This window comes from Paroedura picta, chromosome 14 (genome assembly GCF_049243985.1).
Source record: "Paroedura picta isolate Pp20150507F chromosome 14, Ppicta_v3.0, whole genome shotgun sequence".
In the NCBI taxonomy this organism is placed as follows: domain Eukaryota; kingdom Metazoa; phylum Chordata; class Lepidosauria; order Squamata; family Gekkonidae; genus Paroedura; species Paroedura picta.
In genome coordinates this window covers 18047142-18062058 of record NC_135382.1, presented here as the reverse complement: position 1 = coordinate 18062058, position 14917 = coordinate 18047142, and the positions used below count along the sequence as shown (strand labels likewise).

Sequence of the window (14917 nt, the reverse complement as noted above, 5' to 3'; positions counted from 1 at the left end):
AATCTTTGGGTCCTTCACTTTTTGAGATTCTACCAAATCTGAAAACTTTCTTCTTTCTTTTTTTTTTTTTTTTTTGTGTGTGTGCACATGCTTCGCCCCCTTCCCAGACAATACCTTTCCCTTTAAATCCCACCAAGCTTGGGGAGGGATTTAAAGGGAGCAGGTGGCATGCCTGTCATCATCAGCTGTTTGGCGCAACATTCTTGTTTTAAATGCTTCCCCAACCTTCACATGCAGCTGAGGCCTACTGGTAGAGATTTCAGTATTTGTGCAGGAGAATGCAAAATGGAGGTTATGTCGACCTCTTGCCTCATCAGCTTCTTCGCTTCATTTTCCTTTTTAGTTAAGGGACAAAGGTGCATTTTTACTCACCTAATGCATTTTCTGTCGGTATCGAGACTTTCCTCACACCCTGTCGATGCCAGTCTTTGCTTTTCGTTCGGATTTTGGTTAACGCCCCATGTGTCTTTGAGTTATGCTCTGGATCTTTTGCACCCAAATGAATATTGCTTCTATTTGGACAACTGGTCGATTTCTCCAAGGGTGGGTGCTTGGCTTTCCCTTCCTTCCTCGGGAGCATGGGGGGGACTGGCTCCGCCTCTGGCTTTTCCAAGCCCTTCCAGAGCCTTCTCATGTCTTCTGTCATTGGCTGCATTAATGACCCCTGAGAGATGGCGTGATACCTGCGTGGGTGTTTAGTAGTTGGTGGGGATGGAGGGCCAAGCTGGAAGAAGTGGATTGGGTTGGTGAATGCTAGCACAGGAGGGATCTGCTTGGGCACTCTGGCCTCCACAGCTTCAGGCATTTCCTGACCCCCAGGGGAAGGCTGGAAGGTATGATCTGATGAAGATTGACTTTCATGCTTGTCCATAATGTTGGCTGTTGCTTCAGGAGTACAGGAAGGGTCTAGGGCTGGTGGATTGTTTCTCAATGTGGCTAAATTGGAATGTGTGGCCAACAGAGTGACCCCTGAGTCACTCAATGTGTTCCCCTGGCCATGCATAGCTCCCTCACTCTCCAGCTTGGCCAAATGAACTAGAGTTGGTTCTTCTGTTCTGCCATGGACATTCCAGATCTTTGCATGGCTTTTGGCTTCAAGAACAGATGGTGAGGTCTGAGAGACCAAGTTAGCAGTGGGCAAACTCTCAGATGCCTGAGTACCACCTGCTAAGCAGTTAATTACTGAGTTGGATTCTACTGATTGCTGGGTAGACTGGTTGCCATCAGTAGTAAGAGGTAGGCTGGAGGTAGAAGCAGGAGGCAGGTGAGGAGGATCCCTGTTAAAACCAAAGACTAGACGCCGAGGGAGGAAGAGGCTGATGTTAAGCTCAGGAGCTGTAGCTTCCCTCACCTGGCTAGAGTCAGTTTTGAAAGGTTGGGTTGACAGGTTGGTATTAGGAGTGGGGCATACAGAAAGACTGGATTGTGGAGGAGGGGCTGGTATAGACACGGGGTGTTCGGCAACATCCTCCGGGGGTGGAGAACAGTCAAAAGTGAACACTTGATCCGAGAGCTGGCTGGATCTGGGTTCTGAAGTGAGTAGCAAGACAGGAGCTTCAGTGTCCAGCGTGGAAGATGAAAATGTAGGCGATTCAACAGAAGTGGGCTGAATGGTGAAGAACTGGCCATTTTGGTTGGAAGTGGGCAGCTGCGCTCGGGTCTGAGTGGGATGCGTAGGATCCAGTTCAGGATCTGGGGGCTGGCCAGGTGAGTTTGCATTGGGTGGAGGGGTTCCACACCAGGCAAGCTGCCTGAAGTCCTGTGTAGGTGGCGACGATTGACTGAACTGGCCAGAAACTCTTTCATGGGCTTGTGTTGGGTCAGAGATGGGAACTGGGGACAAAGGCTTTGGGAATTCCACCGGATGAGTCGCTACAGCAAGACGAGAAGCAGGAATCTCAGAAGGGTGCTCACATTCTGTTCCGTTGTCTTCCAGCACCACATGACAAGGCTGCTCCTGCAGAGTTGTTTCTTGCATTGTGTCAGGCGTCTCTCCTCCGGCTTCCTTGCCTGGAAACACAAAGCTCCTCATAGGAGGCTTCAAGTGCTGCTGGAATTTCTCCAGATAATTCACATCAGCATCTTGTGCCTGGAGTGACTCTGGATCCCGTGGAGTCAAAGATGAAACAAGGCTTTGTTCTACGTTCTCCTTGTCTGCCCTGAACAAACCCTCACCTGGAGGTGTCATTTGGAGGCTCTCGGGGACAGAACCATCCGTCTCTTCCTGGAAGTCCATCCTGCTGGTGTTCTTTTTAGGGTGGCTCCTGATATCTCCAAAGTCACTGCTCAGTATCGAGGCTTTTCTGGAGACCGCTGCACCTGGTGACTCACGTATGGAATCAGGTTCTTCTTCTGTCATAACATCATCTACTGTGCTGTCTTCGGCTCCCTTGCCAGCATCTCCTTGCACTATATCAGCCATGCTCATGGTCCCTGGTAGCAAAGCCAGAATACAGCCTTCATCATCAGCAGAGTGATCCACAACCTGGGAGTCATGTCCGTCACGTGGATCAGGAATTACTGCTAAATCTTCAACAAGCAATGCCATACCTTCACTACCCAAAGCCCTCATACATTCCCCTTCTCTGACATTTTCCATGCCCTCCTTGCTGCCCCTCTCCATGCTTCGCCCACAGTCGGTATGGTTACACCCTCCATCATCAGGCTGTATCTTTGGGCTCTGGCTCACAAGCACAGCATCTGCCTTTGTTGTTGGGACATGCAGATCTGGCAGGAACAGATCCACGAGAGGGAAGGCCAGTCCTTCTGACTCGACCAAAGAATGGTTCTTGCTGAATTCCGGAAGGACAGAGTCGCTTCCCAGGGTGCCTAAGATTTCCAGACCTGGTCTGGAAGACTGGCCTGGCCTCTCTTTCTGTAATGCTTCCTTGGGTATGTTCTGTACCTTCATGCCCCACTCCTGATCTCCCTGGTCTAACTCTGGCCTCTCCTGTTCTGTTTTCATGGCACTCTCCATTTCTTTCCCGTTCAGATTGTCCTCCTCCTCCTTGTTTATGCCCTCCAACTCAAGCACTTCCAGTTTTACAGATTCTGTTTTTTCCAACTCTTTCTGTGTGGGTTCTGATTCCCTACAATCTGCTCTGCTTTTCACGTGTTTACTTTGGATTCCCTCTTGGGATAGAGAATGGGGATTGTCTTTCCGTGTGCTGTCTTCGTCCTCCCAGAGATGGAGGATGCTGGAAATAAATGGCTCATTGTCCAAATCTTCCGCGTTCTCCCCTGTATCTGAATAGTTGCTCATTGTCTTGGAGGGTGAAGGAGATGAGGTCGTATTGGGCATTGCTTGTGTTGCTTCAAAACTTATTCTCCTGCCATTAGGAAGTTCAGAACATGTAGGTAAAGCATAAGATTCCACATCATTCTGATGTCCCATTAGATCTATTACTGTCTCCTCATCTCCTGAGGAAAGAGTGGTCTGCCCCCCAACATCTCTGGCAGCCTTTGAGGAGATCTCATCGTCACTTCCTCCTGCTGCTTTCATTTTTGGAGCAAATCCCTGTGAGGTCTCTGGTTCCCATGACTGTTCTTCATTTGAACTGGGTTTAGAACACTCAGCTTTCTGATGGTATTTTGCAATCCCGTGATTCACCAGGGGGCATCTGCAAACTGATCCTTCCTGCATAGGAAAAGAGTCTGTTCTCAAAGTTTCCTCATACTGCGTCTGAAGGAATGCGTCACAAAGGGTCAGGGCTTGGGGAAATCCAATAGGAATGGCGTGGTCCTGCAGCCGTTCCACATCGGCCTTGCCGGGAGGGGTTGGATCTTGCTCCAAGGGAGTTGTGCCAGAAAGAGAAGACTGGAGGCCGCTTGAAGAATAAGTCGCTGTACATCCTCCTTGATAAAAATCCAAAGAGGGGCCCTGAAAACTCGTTGCTTGTACGCCAAAGTGACTTTCCCCCTCAGAGAGTTCTGTCAAGGCCCCCGGATCCCCCTGGCCTCTTTCCCGTCCCACAGGTGTCTCTCTTTCCGAAGGATTAGAGAGTCTGCTCCACACCTGCTCTTCCACAACAAAGAGAAGTGCCGTATCTTGAGAAGAGGAGACCTCTTCCTTCTCCTCCTCCTCCTCTTCAGAAAAGTGACTCATGGTAAGAAAGTCTGTGACTTCATGGTGTCTGCTGGCTGGAGCAGGATCGGAAAGTTCACAGAGTGAGGTGATGGTTGCAGGAAATGGGTCTTCCGCTTTAGGTTTTTCAGACTCCATCAATGGTGCATTCTAGAAAATGGGGGAAAACAACCCTGTTATTGTTAAGAAATGATTGAGCTGGAAATATACCCTAGAAAACATTCAGAATCTCAAGGTGCTGAATGGATTCAAAATACATCTAATAGAGACCAAGTGGCCAGCAGGAAGGAAGGCATTCATGACAAGGAAATTGAAGGCATTTGTGATGGGAAGTTAAAGACCCCAAGGGACGCTTCAGGAATGTTGTACATAACCCCTAAAGAGTGCTATTTATCTATATCAGCCTTTTCCAACATTTTTGACCATTGAGAAACCCCTGAAATATTCTTCCAGCTTCAAGAAGCCCCAGAAGTGGTGTGATTGTGCAGAATATGGTTGGGAAGCAGAGCTGTAGACACGCCCACCCAGGGCCTCTCCCCTTCCCACCCCCTCCAGGCCCATCATTGGCCATTTTGGAAGGGGGGGGTCAACAAGAGCATAGATAGTCATGTCATGTGATAAATATTTAAAAATTAAAGAAATATATCAAAATTAATTAACTCCCACCCATTCGAGAGATCTTTCCAGGGCTCTCATGAAACCCTGGTTGAGAAAGCCTGGCCTATGTACTATTTTCCAAGTGTGCCCCCTAACTGTGGATACTTATATCCACTCATTGAGCCCATATGGGGAGAAAAGAGATTTCTCCCAAAATGTGGAGGAACCAAAGTTGCAGAAACATTTTAACCCTCTTTTTAAAAATATGCTGACAATTTTTAAAAAAACACGAAAAATGCAACATTTCTGCAGAGGGGGAGGGGAAGGGAAAAGCAACCCTGAAGACACCACTACTGAGTGGAATTCTCCTCCCTCCCCTCATCAAGTGCTGCTTCCCTCCACAGTCTGGCCAGCTGGAAGACAGGAAAGTTTTAAAAGGGCAACTGAGTTGACAGTGACAAATGCTGGGGTGAGATGAACCCTCACCGTGTGCTGACCAGTTGCATTCCCAGAATTATGATCCTGCCTTGGACTTCATGCTTGGTCCTTGGCAGTCTACAGACACAACAGTCACCATTCTGCACACATTGGAAAACACACATTCCATATGCTTTCGCAGCTGGATTTTCTGGTTAAAGGATGATGATGTTAGCCATTCAGTCGTGTCCAACTCTTGATCGTATGGGTCAATGGCCACCATGTTTTTCAACCTTGCACTGCTTCTTTTAGATGTGTAATGCTCTGGCCAGTGTCCATTTTGATCGTATCTAACCACCATGTTCGTTGTCCCACTGACCAATCCTAACATAATTGCTCTCTCCATTGAATTGGATCACATGATATGGCCAAACTAAGTGAGTCGGAGTTTTGTGATTTTGCCTTCCAGGAAAATCTGCTTCTCAAGTACACCGAACGTGCCTTATCCAACGTGCGCGGAACGGAAGTGTATATTTTTATCTGGAACTTCAGTCCCATTGGCATCATGCGACAGAGTGAGGCAAACTTGACTGCGGTCACTGAATGTGGTTCTGTGCACAGAATTCAGTTTCTTGAAGCTCCAACTACGTGTTGCACAGCATTTCCTGTTTCTTTTTCCTCCCTGGCCTTTTCTGTAAATGAAAACCAGTCTGGGCAAACAGCCAGCCTGAGCAAGGAAGGCTGGGTGGAGACCGTCTGCTTAATCCTTTCGCTTCCAGTTGTTTGTCAGCTTGGAATTATCTTTCCTAAGTTCCTATGGGCTAGAAGCTTTGGGGGACCCCACGTCTCCTTTCTCACCACCACACCCAACCTGAGGTGAGAAGGCAGATTCTATAGAGGGATTTTGCACTGAATATGAGTGGAGGGAAAAAGGGCTAAGCAACCATTTCTCCAAAACCTTTTCTTCTACTTTTTCCTCTACTCCAACTCACAGCCTGCCCCAGGTTGGTTGTTTAAAAGGAGGATTCTCTGCGTTGGTGGTAGAAAGTGCTGCCAAGTTGCCACAGTCTCATGGCATGGAAAGCCCTGAGATTTTTCAAGGCAGGAGATAAATAGAGGTGGTTTGCTATTGCCTGCTTCTACATAGCAAACCTTGGGCTTACTTGAGTGTCTACCATCCAAATACGCACCAGGGCCAGGATCTGAGAAGACTGCTGTAGCCTGGGTCACCCTGGTCAGGGCTCTGCATGTTATGGCTGCAAAAAATATGCTTGACAGTGCGTGGGTAGTTTCTGTTAAAGCATTAGGGCTGATTCGGAAGTTATCCATCCCCTGATAAGCCCCATGGAAATCGATTAAATATCCACTTAATTCCCAAGTGTATGTGGGCCTGATTCGGATTGGGACCATGGAACGAAGGCAGGGGATTAAGCCTCCTCCCGCCCAAGCCAACATCTTGATCTGAAAGCCAGCTTGGTGTGGTGGTTTGGAGTGTAGACTTCTAAGCAGGGTTTAATTCCCTGCTCCTCCTCCACATGCAGCCAGCTGGGTGATCTTGGGCTCGCCACAACCCTGATAAAGCTGTTCTGACAGAGCAGTAATACCAGGGCTCTCTCAGCCTCACCTACCTCACAGGGTGTCTGTTGTAGGGAAAGAGAAGGGAAGGCAACTGTTAAGCTGCTTTGAGACTCCTGATAGAGCTGTTCTGACCGAGCAGTAATATCAGGGCTCGCTCAGCCTCCCTTCCCTCACAGGGTGTCTGTTGTGGGGAGAGGAAAGGGAAGGCGAATGTAAGCCGCTTTGAGACTCCATCGGGTAGAGAAAAGAGGCATATAAGAACCAATTCTTCTTCTTCTTCTTCTAATGGGTGGCAGCAGCAAGACGTCTGTATGCACAAAATTGGAAAGGCTCAAGAATACTTTCAGTAGAAGACTGGATGATGAAATTGATGGAGTTTGCAGAAATGGTTCATCTTACCATTTTGATTAGAGGGGAAATTACTATTATTCATTGGAAACCCTTCATTGACCTTCTGCAGAAAAGAACGAATTGATGACTTATGGATTTACAGAAAAAGGGAATAGAAACTTAACAGTACTGAAGGTCATAATGATTGGAGATACTAACAAATTGGTAACATCTGGCATCAACGTGTAATTTATAATAGTTTGAGAGTAAGAAAGTAATTTCGGAGTAGACTGATCAACTCAAATCAATTTGATATAGGTCGCTGATGTACAGGAAAAGTCAGTGTCCTGTTTTACCTTGGATAATTCCTGCATTAACTTTTTTTCAGTTTATACTTTTTTCCTTTGACCTCTTATCTATTTCTTACAAAAATTAAGAAACACACAAACACACACACATGTCTGGCAACTATCTCGCCTACCCCCCATCTCTTCTGGCTGCAAAGGGGGGAATCCAGTTTCCTTGCAGGAGCCATTGTCTTACTTGGCTCAGCACTTCCTGCAAAGAAGGAAGTTTTTCGGCAAGAAAATGGCCTCCATAAGGTGTTCTGCTCACTGCGTCACAGCTGATAACTTTGTGCAGGCTGCCTGGGAGAGTGGGAGCAGCACACCCCTTTCTTGGTGGTGGTGGGTCCTTGGGAGGAGCAACACATGACCTTTTCGGCCACACTTGATTCCTCCTCTCTCAAGCTGAAGGAAGAGGCAGTGATGGGTGAGATGCAGATTGAGGAGCAGCTCCCACCCTGCCCGCGTCTTCCACCAACCAGCAAGGAGGTGGTCTTGGTGGTGTGACTGGACCTTCCTCCATCACATCTCCAAGGTGTTTCTAGCAGAAGGGTGTGATGGGAGTCCTCTCACTAAGACTGGACCAGCTGGTCCCTTCTTTCCTAGAGACACAGGTGCATAAGAGGGTGTCCAAGGCATAGTTCCATCCTATCTGCCACCTGCAGATGTTACAATGTCTGGTGGAAAGGTTGACACTAGGTCCTCTAATGTCACTGCTGGATCAGAGCCTTCAGCACACTGTTATGAAAATCTGTGAGAACAAACACAGAGCAAAGATGGTTGCTGTCTGGAATGTGAGTGGTGGGGGCAGTGCACAGAACTAGTTTAAAAGCAAGGATGTTTTCAGAATGCTTGGGAAAGAAGAGGAGTTGGGTTTTATACCCCACTTTTCACTGCTCAAAGGAGTTTCAAAGTGGCTTCCAATCACCTTCCCTTCCTCTCCCCACAACAGACACCCTGTGAGGTAGGTGGGGCTGAGAGAGTTCTGACAGAACTGCTTGGTCAGAAGAGCGCTATCAATGCTGTGGCGAGCCCAAGGTCACCCAGATGGCTGCATGTAGAGGGGCAGGGAATCAAACCCCGTTTGCCAGATTAGAAGCCACCACTCTTAACCACTCTTACATCACGCTGAAGGAAATCTCATGTAGGTTCAAGCTCTGCGATCCTTCCTGTTCTCCTAGTCGGGAGACTTGATTGATTAATTGATTCATTCATTCAGTCCTGTGCATTGTTACTCTCTTGACTTCATTGCTTCACCCCACACTGCTACTGTAGCATAGCTCAGCGGTCCGCAACATTCTGGCTGCTATAGACCGCTGCGCCAGAGCGGTGGGAGAGGGCAGCCCGGTGCCCCCCACATGCGCGGCAGACTCAGCACAAACGCACATGTGCGGACTTGCCGTGCGTGTTTGCACCCGGCGGGGGTGCAAACACGTGTGTGTGGCAGTCCGCGCACGTGCAGCGCTTCCGCACGCACATGTTTGCGCCCCTGCCGGGCACAAACGCACATGCGCAGCAGTCTGCACCCCTGCCGGGCACAAACGCACATGTGCAGCAGTCTGCGCCCCTGCCGGGCACAAACGCGCATGTGCAGCAGTCTGCACATGTGCGTTTGCACAGCCGCCATGCCGCCGGCCGCGGCTCCCTCTTTCCACCCCTCCGGGCTGCCAGCAAATCGGCCGCCCAAGCGGCCAAATAGCTTGCGGTCCAGCAAGAATCTCCCCCCCCCCAAAAAAAAAAAAAACAAGAAGCTTGCCGGGCCGCAAGCTTGCTCGCGGTCTGGCGAGCTTCTCACTTTGGGGGGGCAGGAAGAGGGACCACTGGCATAGCTGCTAAGAGACCTATCTCCTATCTAGGCAGATGAGACTTGAATGTGGTCTTCTTCATGTTTCTAATCCTCTGTTAAAACGTCACGTGTTCTGTTTGATGATATGCAAATGAAGGCAGAATCAGGTAAAATGAATGCTGGAGGAAAGGCGTCTATTTCCGAAATCCGCTTTCTTTTTTTTTTTAAGCGCATCTCTGTTGTGTAGCAGCTTAAATTATTCTTTCTTCCCAAGATATCTTGGCAACTGAAGAGAATAGAGCAAAAGGACCCCAAATTATGTTGCCAGCTCTAGTTTGGGAAATAACTGGAGATTTGTGGGAGAGAACAGAGTTTGAGGAAGGGAAGGAGCTCAGTAGCCAGCTTGGTGCAGTGGTTAAGAGCAGCAAACTCTACTCTGGAAAATTGGATTTGCTTCCCCATTCCTTCTATACATTGCAGCCAGCTGGTTGACTTGGGCCAGTCCCAGTTCTCTCATAACTTTCTCAGTCCCATCTACCTCATAGGGTGTCTGTTGTGGAGAGAAGAAGGGAAGGCGATCATAAGCCCCTATGAGATGCATGATTCCTACTGGGTGACCTTAGGCCAGGAGCAGTACTCTCAGAGCTCTCTTAGTCCCACCTACCTGACAGAGTGTCTGTTATGGAGAGAGGAAGGGTAAGTGATTGTAAGTTGCTTTGAGACTCCTTCGGGTAGTAAGAAATGGGGTACAAAAATCCAGCTCGTCTTCTTCAATAGGGAAATAATTCCATAAAGTCAATCAATCAAAAATGATGTCTCTTCCAGAGAAACTGGTCTCTGTCATTTCAGGAGAATTCCGGCCCCAACTAGAGAATACCAACTCTAACCCCAACAGAAAATTTTCACCCTCCCCTTCAAATTACCGCTTCTAGAAGTGGGGGCCTATGTGTTTGTGGGGAGCCATTACAGCAAAACTAGTAAAGAACTAAGAGGCAGTTACCCCGGAGGCAACCTCTGTCTCCTCTCACACAGTATTGTTTTTCTCTTTTAAAAAAAAATGATATCATGCAAGTATGTGAGATGCAACCCAGAAGCCGTCATGTTTCTTTCCTGGGAAGGAGATGGAAGGACAGGAGGCAGTGGCAATTTGCCTGTCAAAATCTGCTGAGTCTCTCTCTGATTTCTCCTGTTTTGCTGAAAACCAAGCCCTGTTCCTGGGTTTATTAACCATCTGTGAGGTGTGGCTTCATTCTGGCATGTGTTGCTTCATGTTCCACTCTCTGCTTCACAGCCAATGTGTCAGGGGCTCCTGAGCAGCGGGTCTTCCTTCTTCTCTGGCTTCTGGAGAAAAATAATCTCAGACCCAAGCTGGCTGTCCTGTCACCAGCACATCTGATATTCTGTCTCCTAAAGCCTCAAACATGTGCAAGAGAGAGGGGAGACATATGTCCTACTATGCTCTGAATTAAACAAATCTCACCAGCACTTCAACGTCCTATGTCCTCCAGAGAGAAACCCTCACGGGCCAAGAAAACCAGGTTAGGAAGATCTCTGTCTTCACCCATTTCATAAGCACTTTGGTTGCCTGTGAAGGTGGGAGGCTTAGAAAGTTGGGAGATGAAATGGATAATAATTACTTTCAGAGCCTTCAAATGCTTTGAAAGCATTATCATACTAATTATATAGAATGTATAGAATTATATCTAATTGTGGACCTGTGCTATCAAAAAGAAACAAACAGCTCCATCTGAAATGTGCTTCAGCAGCGGGTTCAGTGAGATTCCTGGGAAATGTGCTTAGGATTTCAGTCTTGAAGCCTGATCCTATTGTGCATGTTTATGCAGAGCTAAGCCTCACTGGAGCTTAGATGCATAAGCAGTGAGAAAGATACGTTATGCAGGAGTCTAGGGGCCCTGGTGTCCCATCAATTTGGCATGGCAAATGTGTGATGTTAATGAAAATGAAGAGTCTAGGTGTCAGCCATGGTCTCGGCAATCTAAAGCAGGGCTAGTCAACCTGTGGTCCTCCAGATGTCCATGGACTACAATTCCCATGAGCCCCTGCCAGCAAACGCTGGCAGGGGCTCATGGTAACTGTAGTACATGGACATCTGGAGGACCACAGGTTGACTACCCCTGATCTAAAGGACTCCTCAGAGGAGGAAGGAGCCAGCTAGCTAGACCAGAGACAGAAGATAGGTGCAAGCATGACAAGACTTACAGCCCAGAGCTTGCATATAATCACCTCCACTCCTCAACTCTGATCCAGCAGATGAAAGCCTGGATTACCTGCGCCATTAGAGATGAAAAGGCACAGGCTTGGAGCAGAGCTGAAGGTGAAAAGGAGAAGCGCTCGCCTCATGGCTAGATATCATCTACTTGCTGAAAGTGATTATGAGTTGTTGCAGGACTGAGTCTGAGCAGTTGGCATTTAACTATAGAACCTCTTGAGGGTGGTGGTAGATGCTGATACCGCCTTGCTTGAATCCTGAAAGCCTTGACTTCCTGAACCAGACTATTGGGCTTGCCTGACCTCTGGAATTCGGAACCTCAGATTGGAACAACTTTGTATCTCATCTCCACCCTTGGCCTTGGTTATTTGAAAGAGCTAAAAAAGCTGCAATCTGATACTAGCAGTTGGCCAGACCATTACACTAGGGAGCTTTCATTAATTTCAGTCTATCTGAAGGATGAAGTTGGAGATCAGTAGCTGAGTAAGGCAGGGAAAAATGGTTTCTGTATTTGAGTTTAAACCTTTCCCCTGTACCATTTTCCCAACCTGGAATGGCCACTGAGAGCAGGTATTTGCCCCCTTGGGGAATCTCATGTGCCACCCCATCAAGCAGCGTAAGTAGTGGTTTCCCAGGATTTTGGATTGGCAAAACAGTGGGCGGAGGCAGCTTAACCTTCCTCTCCCCCACGCACCACATTCCCATTCTGAATTGGGCTCATGAATGCCTGGGAGTTAAATTCTGAGAACATCTGATAGACAGGGCCTTTGACCCACCAGTACGGTGCATGAAGACTCTGCAATGTGTGAAATGGCTCTTAGAGATGCCCCTCAAGTGAAAGTTCATAGAAAGTGAAAAGTCTGAAAGTAGGTGAAGCAGACAGGACAATTAAACCAAACAGTGGCTCTTAGTGATTTGTAAATATTGACCAAGGACTGGGGGGAGGAAGGGGATACCTGTCCATGGAAGCCACTTTGCATACCCAGTACTGGGGGGAGAGAGGCAGCAGACTGATTTGTGTCATGGTAGGTTGGCTCTGACCATCAAAACCCAACCTTGCCAGTTGCCTTTTCACTCTAGGATATTCACTGCTGCCTTCCACAGGGCTGGTTCACATCTGAATATTCATCCCATGATGACTACCTGCAAGATCAAGCAGTTAGTTCCACATGGGAATGAGCTAGGGATGTGCACCTTTAAAAAATGGTATTTTATGGATCTGAATATCAGGAGAAAACCCAAAAGGGGAAAGTGTTACCAAAAAAATAAATAAATAACAGACTTAACCAACCAGTAGTTAGGAACCCAAAAGTTAGGTGTCCAACTTTATAAGTTGTGCACAATAAATGTTAATTTTATTTTGTTAACTATAACAAAATAAAATTAACATTTATTGTGCACAACTTATAAAGTTAAAAAGTTGAAAACTTAGACAGAGCCCATAGACTATTCATTTAAATCACACAATATGCACCATATAATGCTAGACTTACTGTGCTAGACCTAATGTGTTTTGACCTCCAAATGGGTCTTCCTCAGAGGTCTAATCCTGAACACGTGTGATATAGTAGAAAAACGCAGCCCTTGGGAATGACACTGACATTTGATCAACGGACATCTGTCAGTTCCATTTTTATCGAGCGTATTATTCATAGAGAATAAACTGAATTTTAAAAATCTCATTGGTTGTATTTTCTACTATATCACACATGTGTTCAGGATTAGACCTCTGAGGAAGACCCACTTGGGGGGTCAAAATGCGTTAGGCTTAGCATTGTCTGGTGCATATTTTGTGATTTCAACGATGAGCCTATGAGCCTGTGTTTTAAACTACCTTTATAGGTTGCGCACAATCAATGTTAATTTAATCTGTATGCTTATATCTTGTGTACACCAAACCTTCTAGATATCGGGAGACAAAAATAAAAATAAAAATGGTGTCCTCAGATATCCAGGTTCCAAATAGCAGTTTAGTATCTGGATCCAGATTGGTTGCTTCCCCCCCCCGCCCCCCAGGATCCCAGTCTTTTTCAGCCCCACTATTTCTTGTGGGGAATCTTTTGTGGCTTCTTTTAGAAGCTAATGGCGCCAGAATTTCAGGAGAGTGGGTGGTGCCTGTCCCTCAAAGAGAATCGGACCAAGAGGACCAATTTTACGGGCCCCTGAACAAGGTGCTCCCAGGTACCATGGTTTGGAATGCCAAGCTTTCTCCAAGGCAAAGGGTAACCAAACACTCAAGAGAAAGCAAAGGAAACACTGGCCAAGATCCTCCCAATGCAAATAGAGCCAAATCAGAGAATCCGTCAAGTCAGGCGGATTTAACGAGGACAGCTTGATGCAGGCCCAACAAATATCAGACTGGAGAATCCAATGCAAACCACAAACCTGACGCAAACTGACTTGCACAAAGAACACAGTGTTGCAAGACCAACAAACACAATTTCAAAGGCCAGAATCCAAGTCAAACAAACTTAGCAAGCCAGTACCAAGGCCTGGGAAGAAGACACTGACACAAGCACACAGTGCAATTCTAGAAAACCTCTTCTGGGAACCCTAAATACTGGCTCCTGGCTATCCCATTATTCCCTAATATTTCTGGGATTTGGGGGACCCTTTTTTCCTAGAATCCCAAATAACATCGAGTCACCTGAATATATTTGGAAAATACTGGCATACGGACCAGAAATGTCCGAATGCACATCCCTAAAATAATCCCCCCCCCCAAATTAAACGTGGTAAACAAAACTTAGGGATTGTTTCTAGCAGGAGCCTCTGCAAGTTAAGTCATTTAGCTACTTCTCATTGTGATGAGAAATTATGCGCCTTAGAGAATGGGAAATTTTGCTGGAAATTACGACCACTGCTGCACACACACACACTTAAGTCATGGACATGGCTTAATTATTGATCGAAGCACGGATGCAGTGATTACACTAGCCATTCATGTGTTTATTTAGGAAAAATGACCTCATGCCTGCCTACGTGCAGCACCCACAACAACACAACAAATCAATACTATTAAAAACAAAAAGAACCATTGATGAAAATAAAACTGGAAACGAAGTTGGTTGAGTGGCTGCCAGGTGGTACTAGATCCATGAGGAAAACAAGTATCGCCCACCAAGAATATACCCAGTGTGAAATTCAAGGGATGGAATGCAAAACAAATTCCTATAAGAAGAGCCTAGAGTAAAATAGACTCATCTTTACAGCACTCAGAAGGCTGGAAGTGTGTGTGTGTGGGGGGGGGGATCCTGGGGAAGGGAATATTAAAGTTCAGCCCCTGAGCTGTGCCCACCAATTTAACCACCAGCCAGCTGGGTACACAGAACTCCAGGCAAAGTTCAGCCTGTGTCAGGTAATACGAAAGAGCAGGAGTCCAGAAGCACCTTAAAGGCTAATGAAATTTGTGGCAGGGGAGGCGATTTCATAAGTCACTGCTAACTTCAGATAGTTGATATTCTTCAGGTATCTGAATACTTGAGCAATGACTTACAAAAGCTCTTCCCCTGCCACAAAGGTTGTGAGTCTTTAAGGTGCTCCTGGACGAT

The 14917-nt window shown here is 47.0% G+C and overlaps 1 protein-coding gene across 4 annotated transcripts in view; it reads right to left on the bottom strand.

The window, feature by feature from the left end:
• Positions 1–14917, bottom strand: part of ARHGEF5 (Rho guanine nucleotide exchange factor 5) — a 62552-nt gene that overhangs the window by 22014 nt on the left and 25621 nt on the right. For 3 of the 4 annotated variants that reach the window (XM_077309990.1, XM_077309992.1, XM_077309989.1), the window contains one exon: positions 373–4234. In XM_077309990.1, the coding sequence (XP_077166105.1) occupies positions 373–4234 (3862 nt within the window). Of the gene's footprint in view, positions 1–372; positions 4235–12348; positions 12510–14917 lie in introns of all 4 variants that reach the window. The other variant, XM_077309991.1, reaches the window with a different exon arrangement.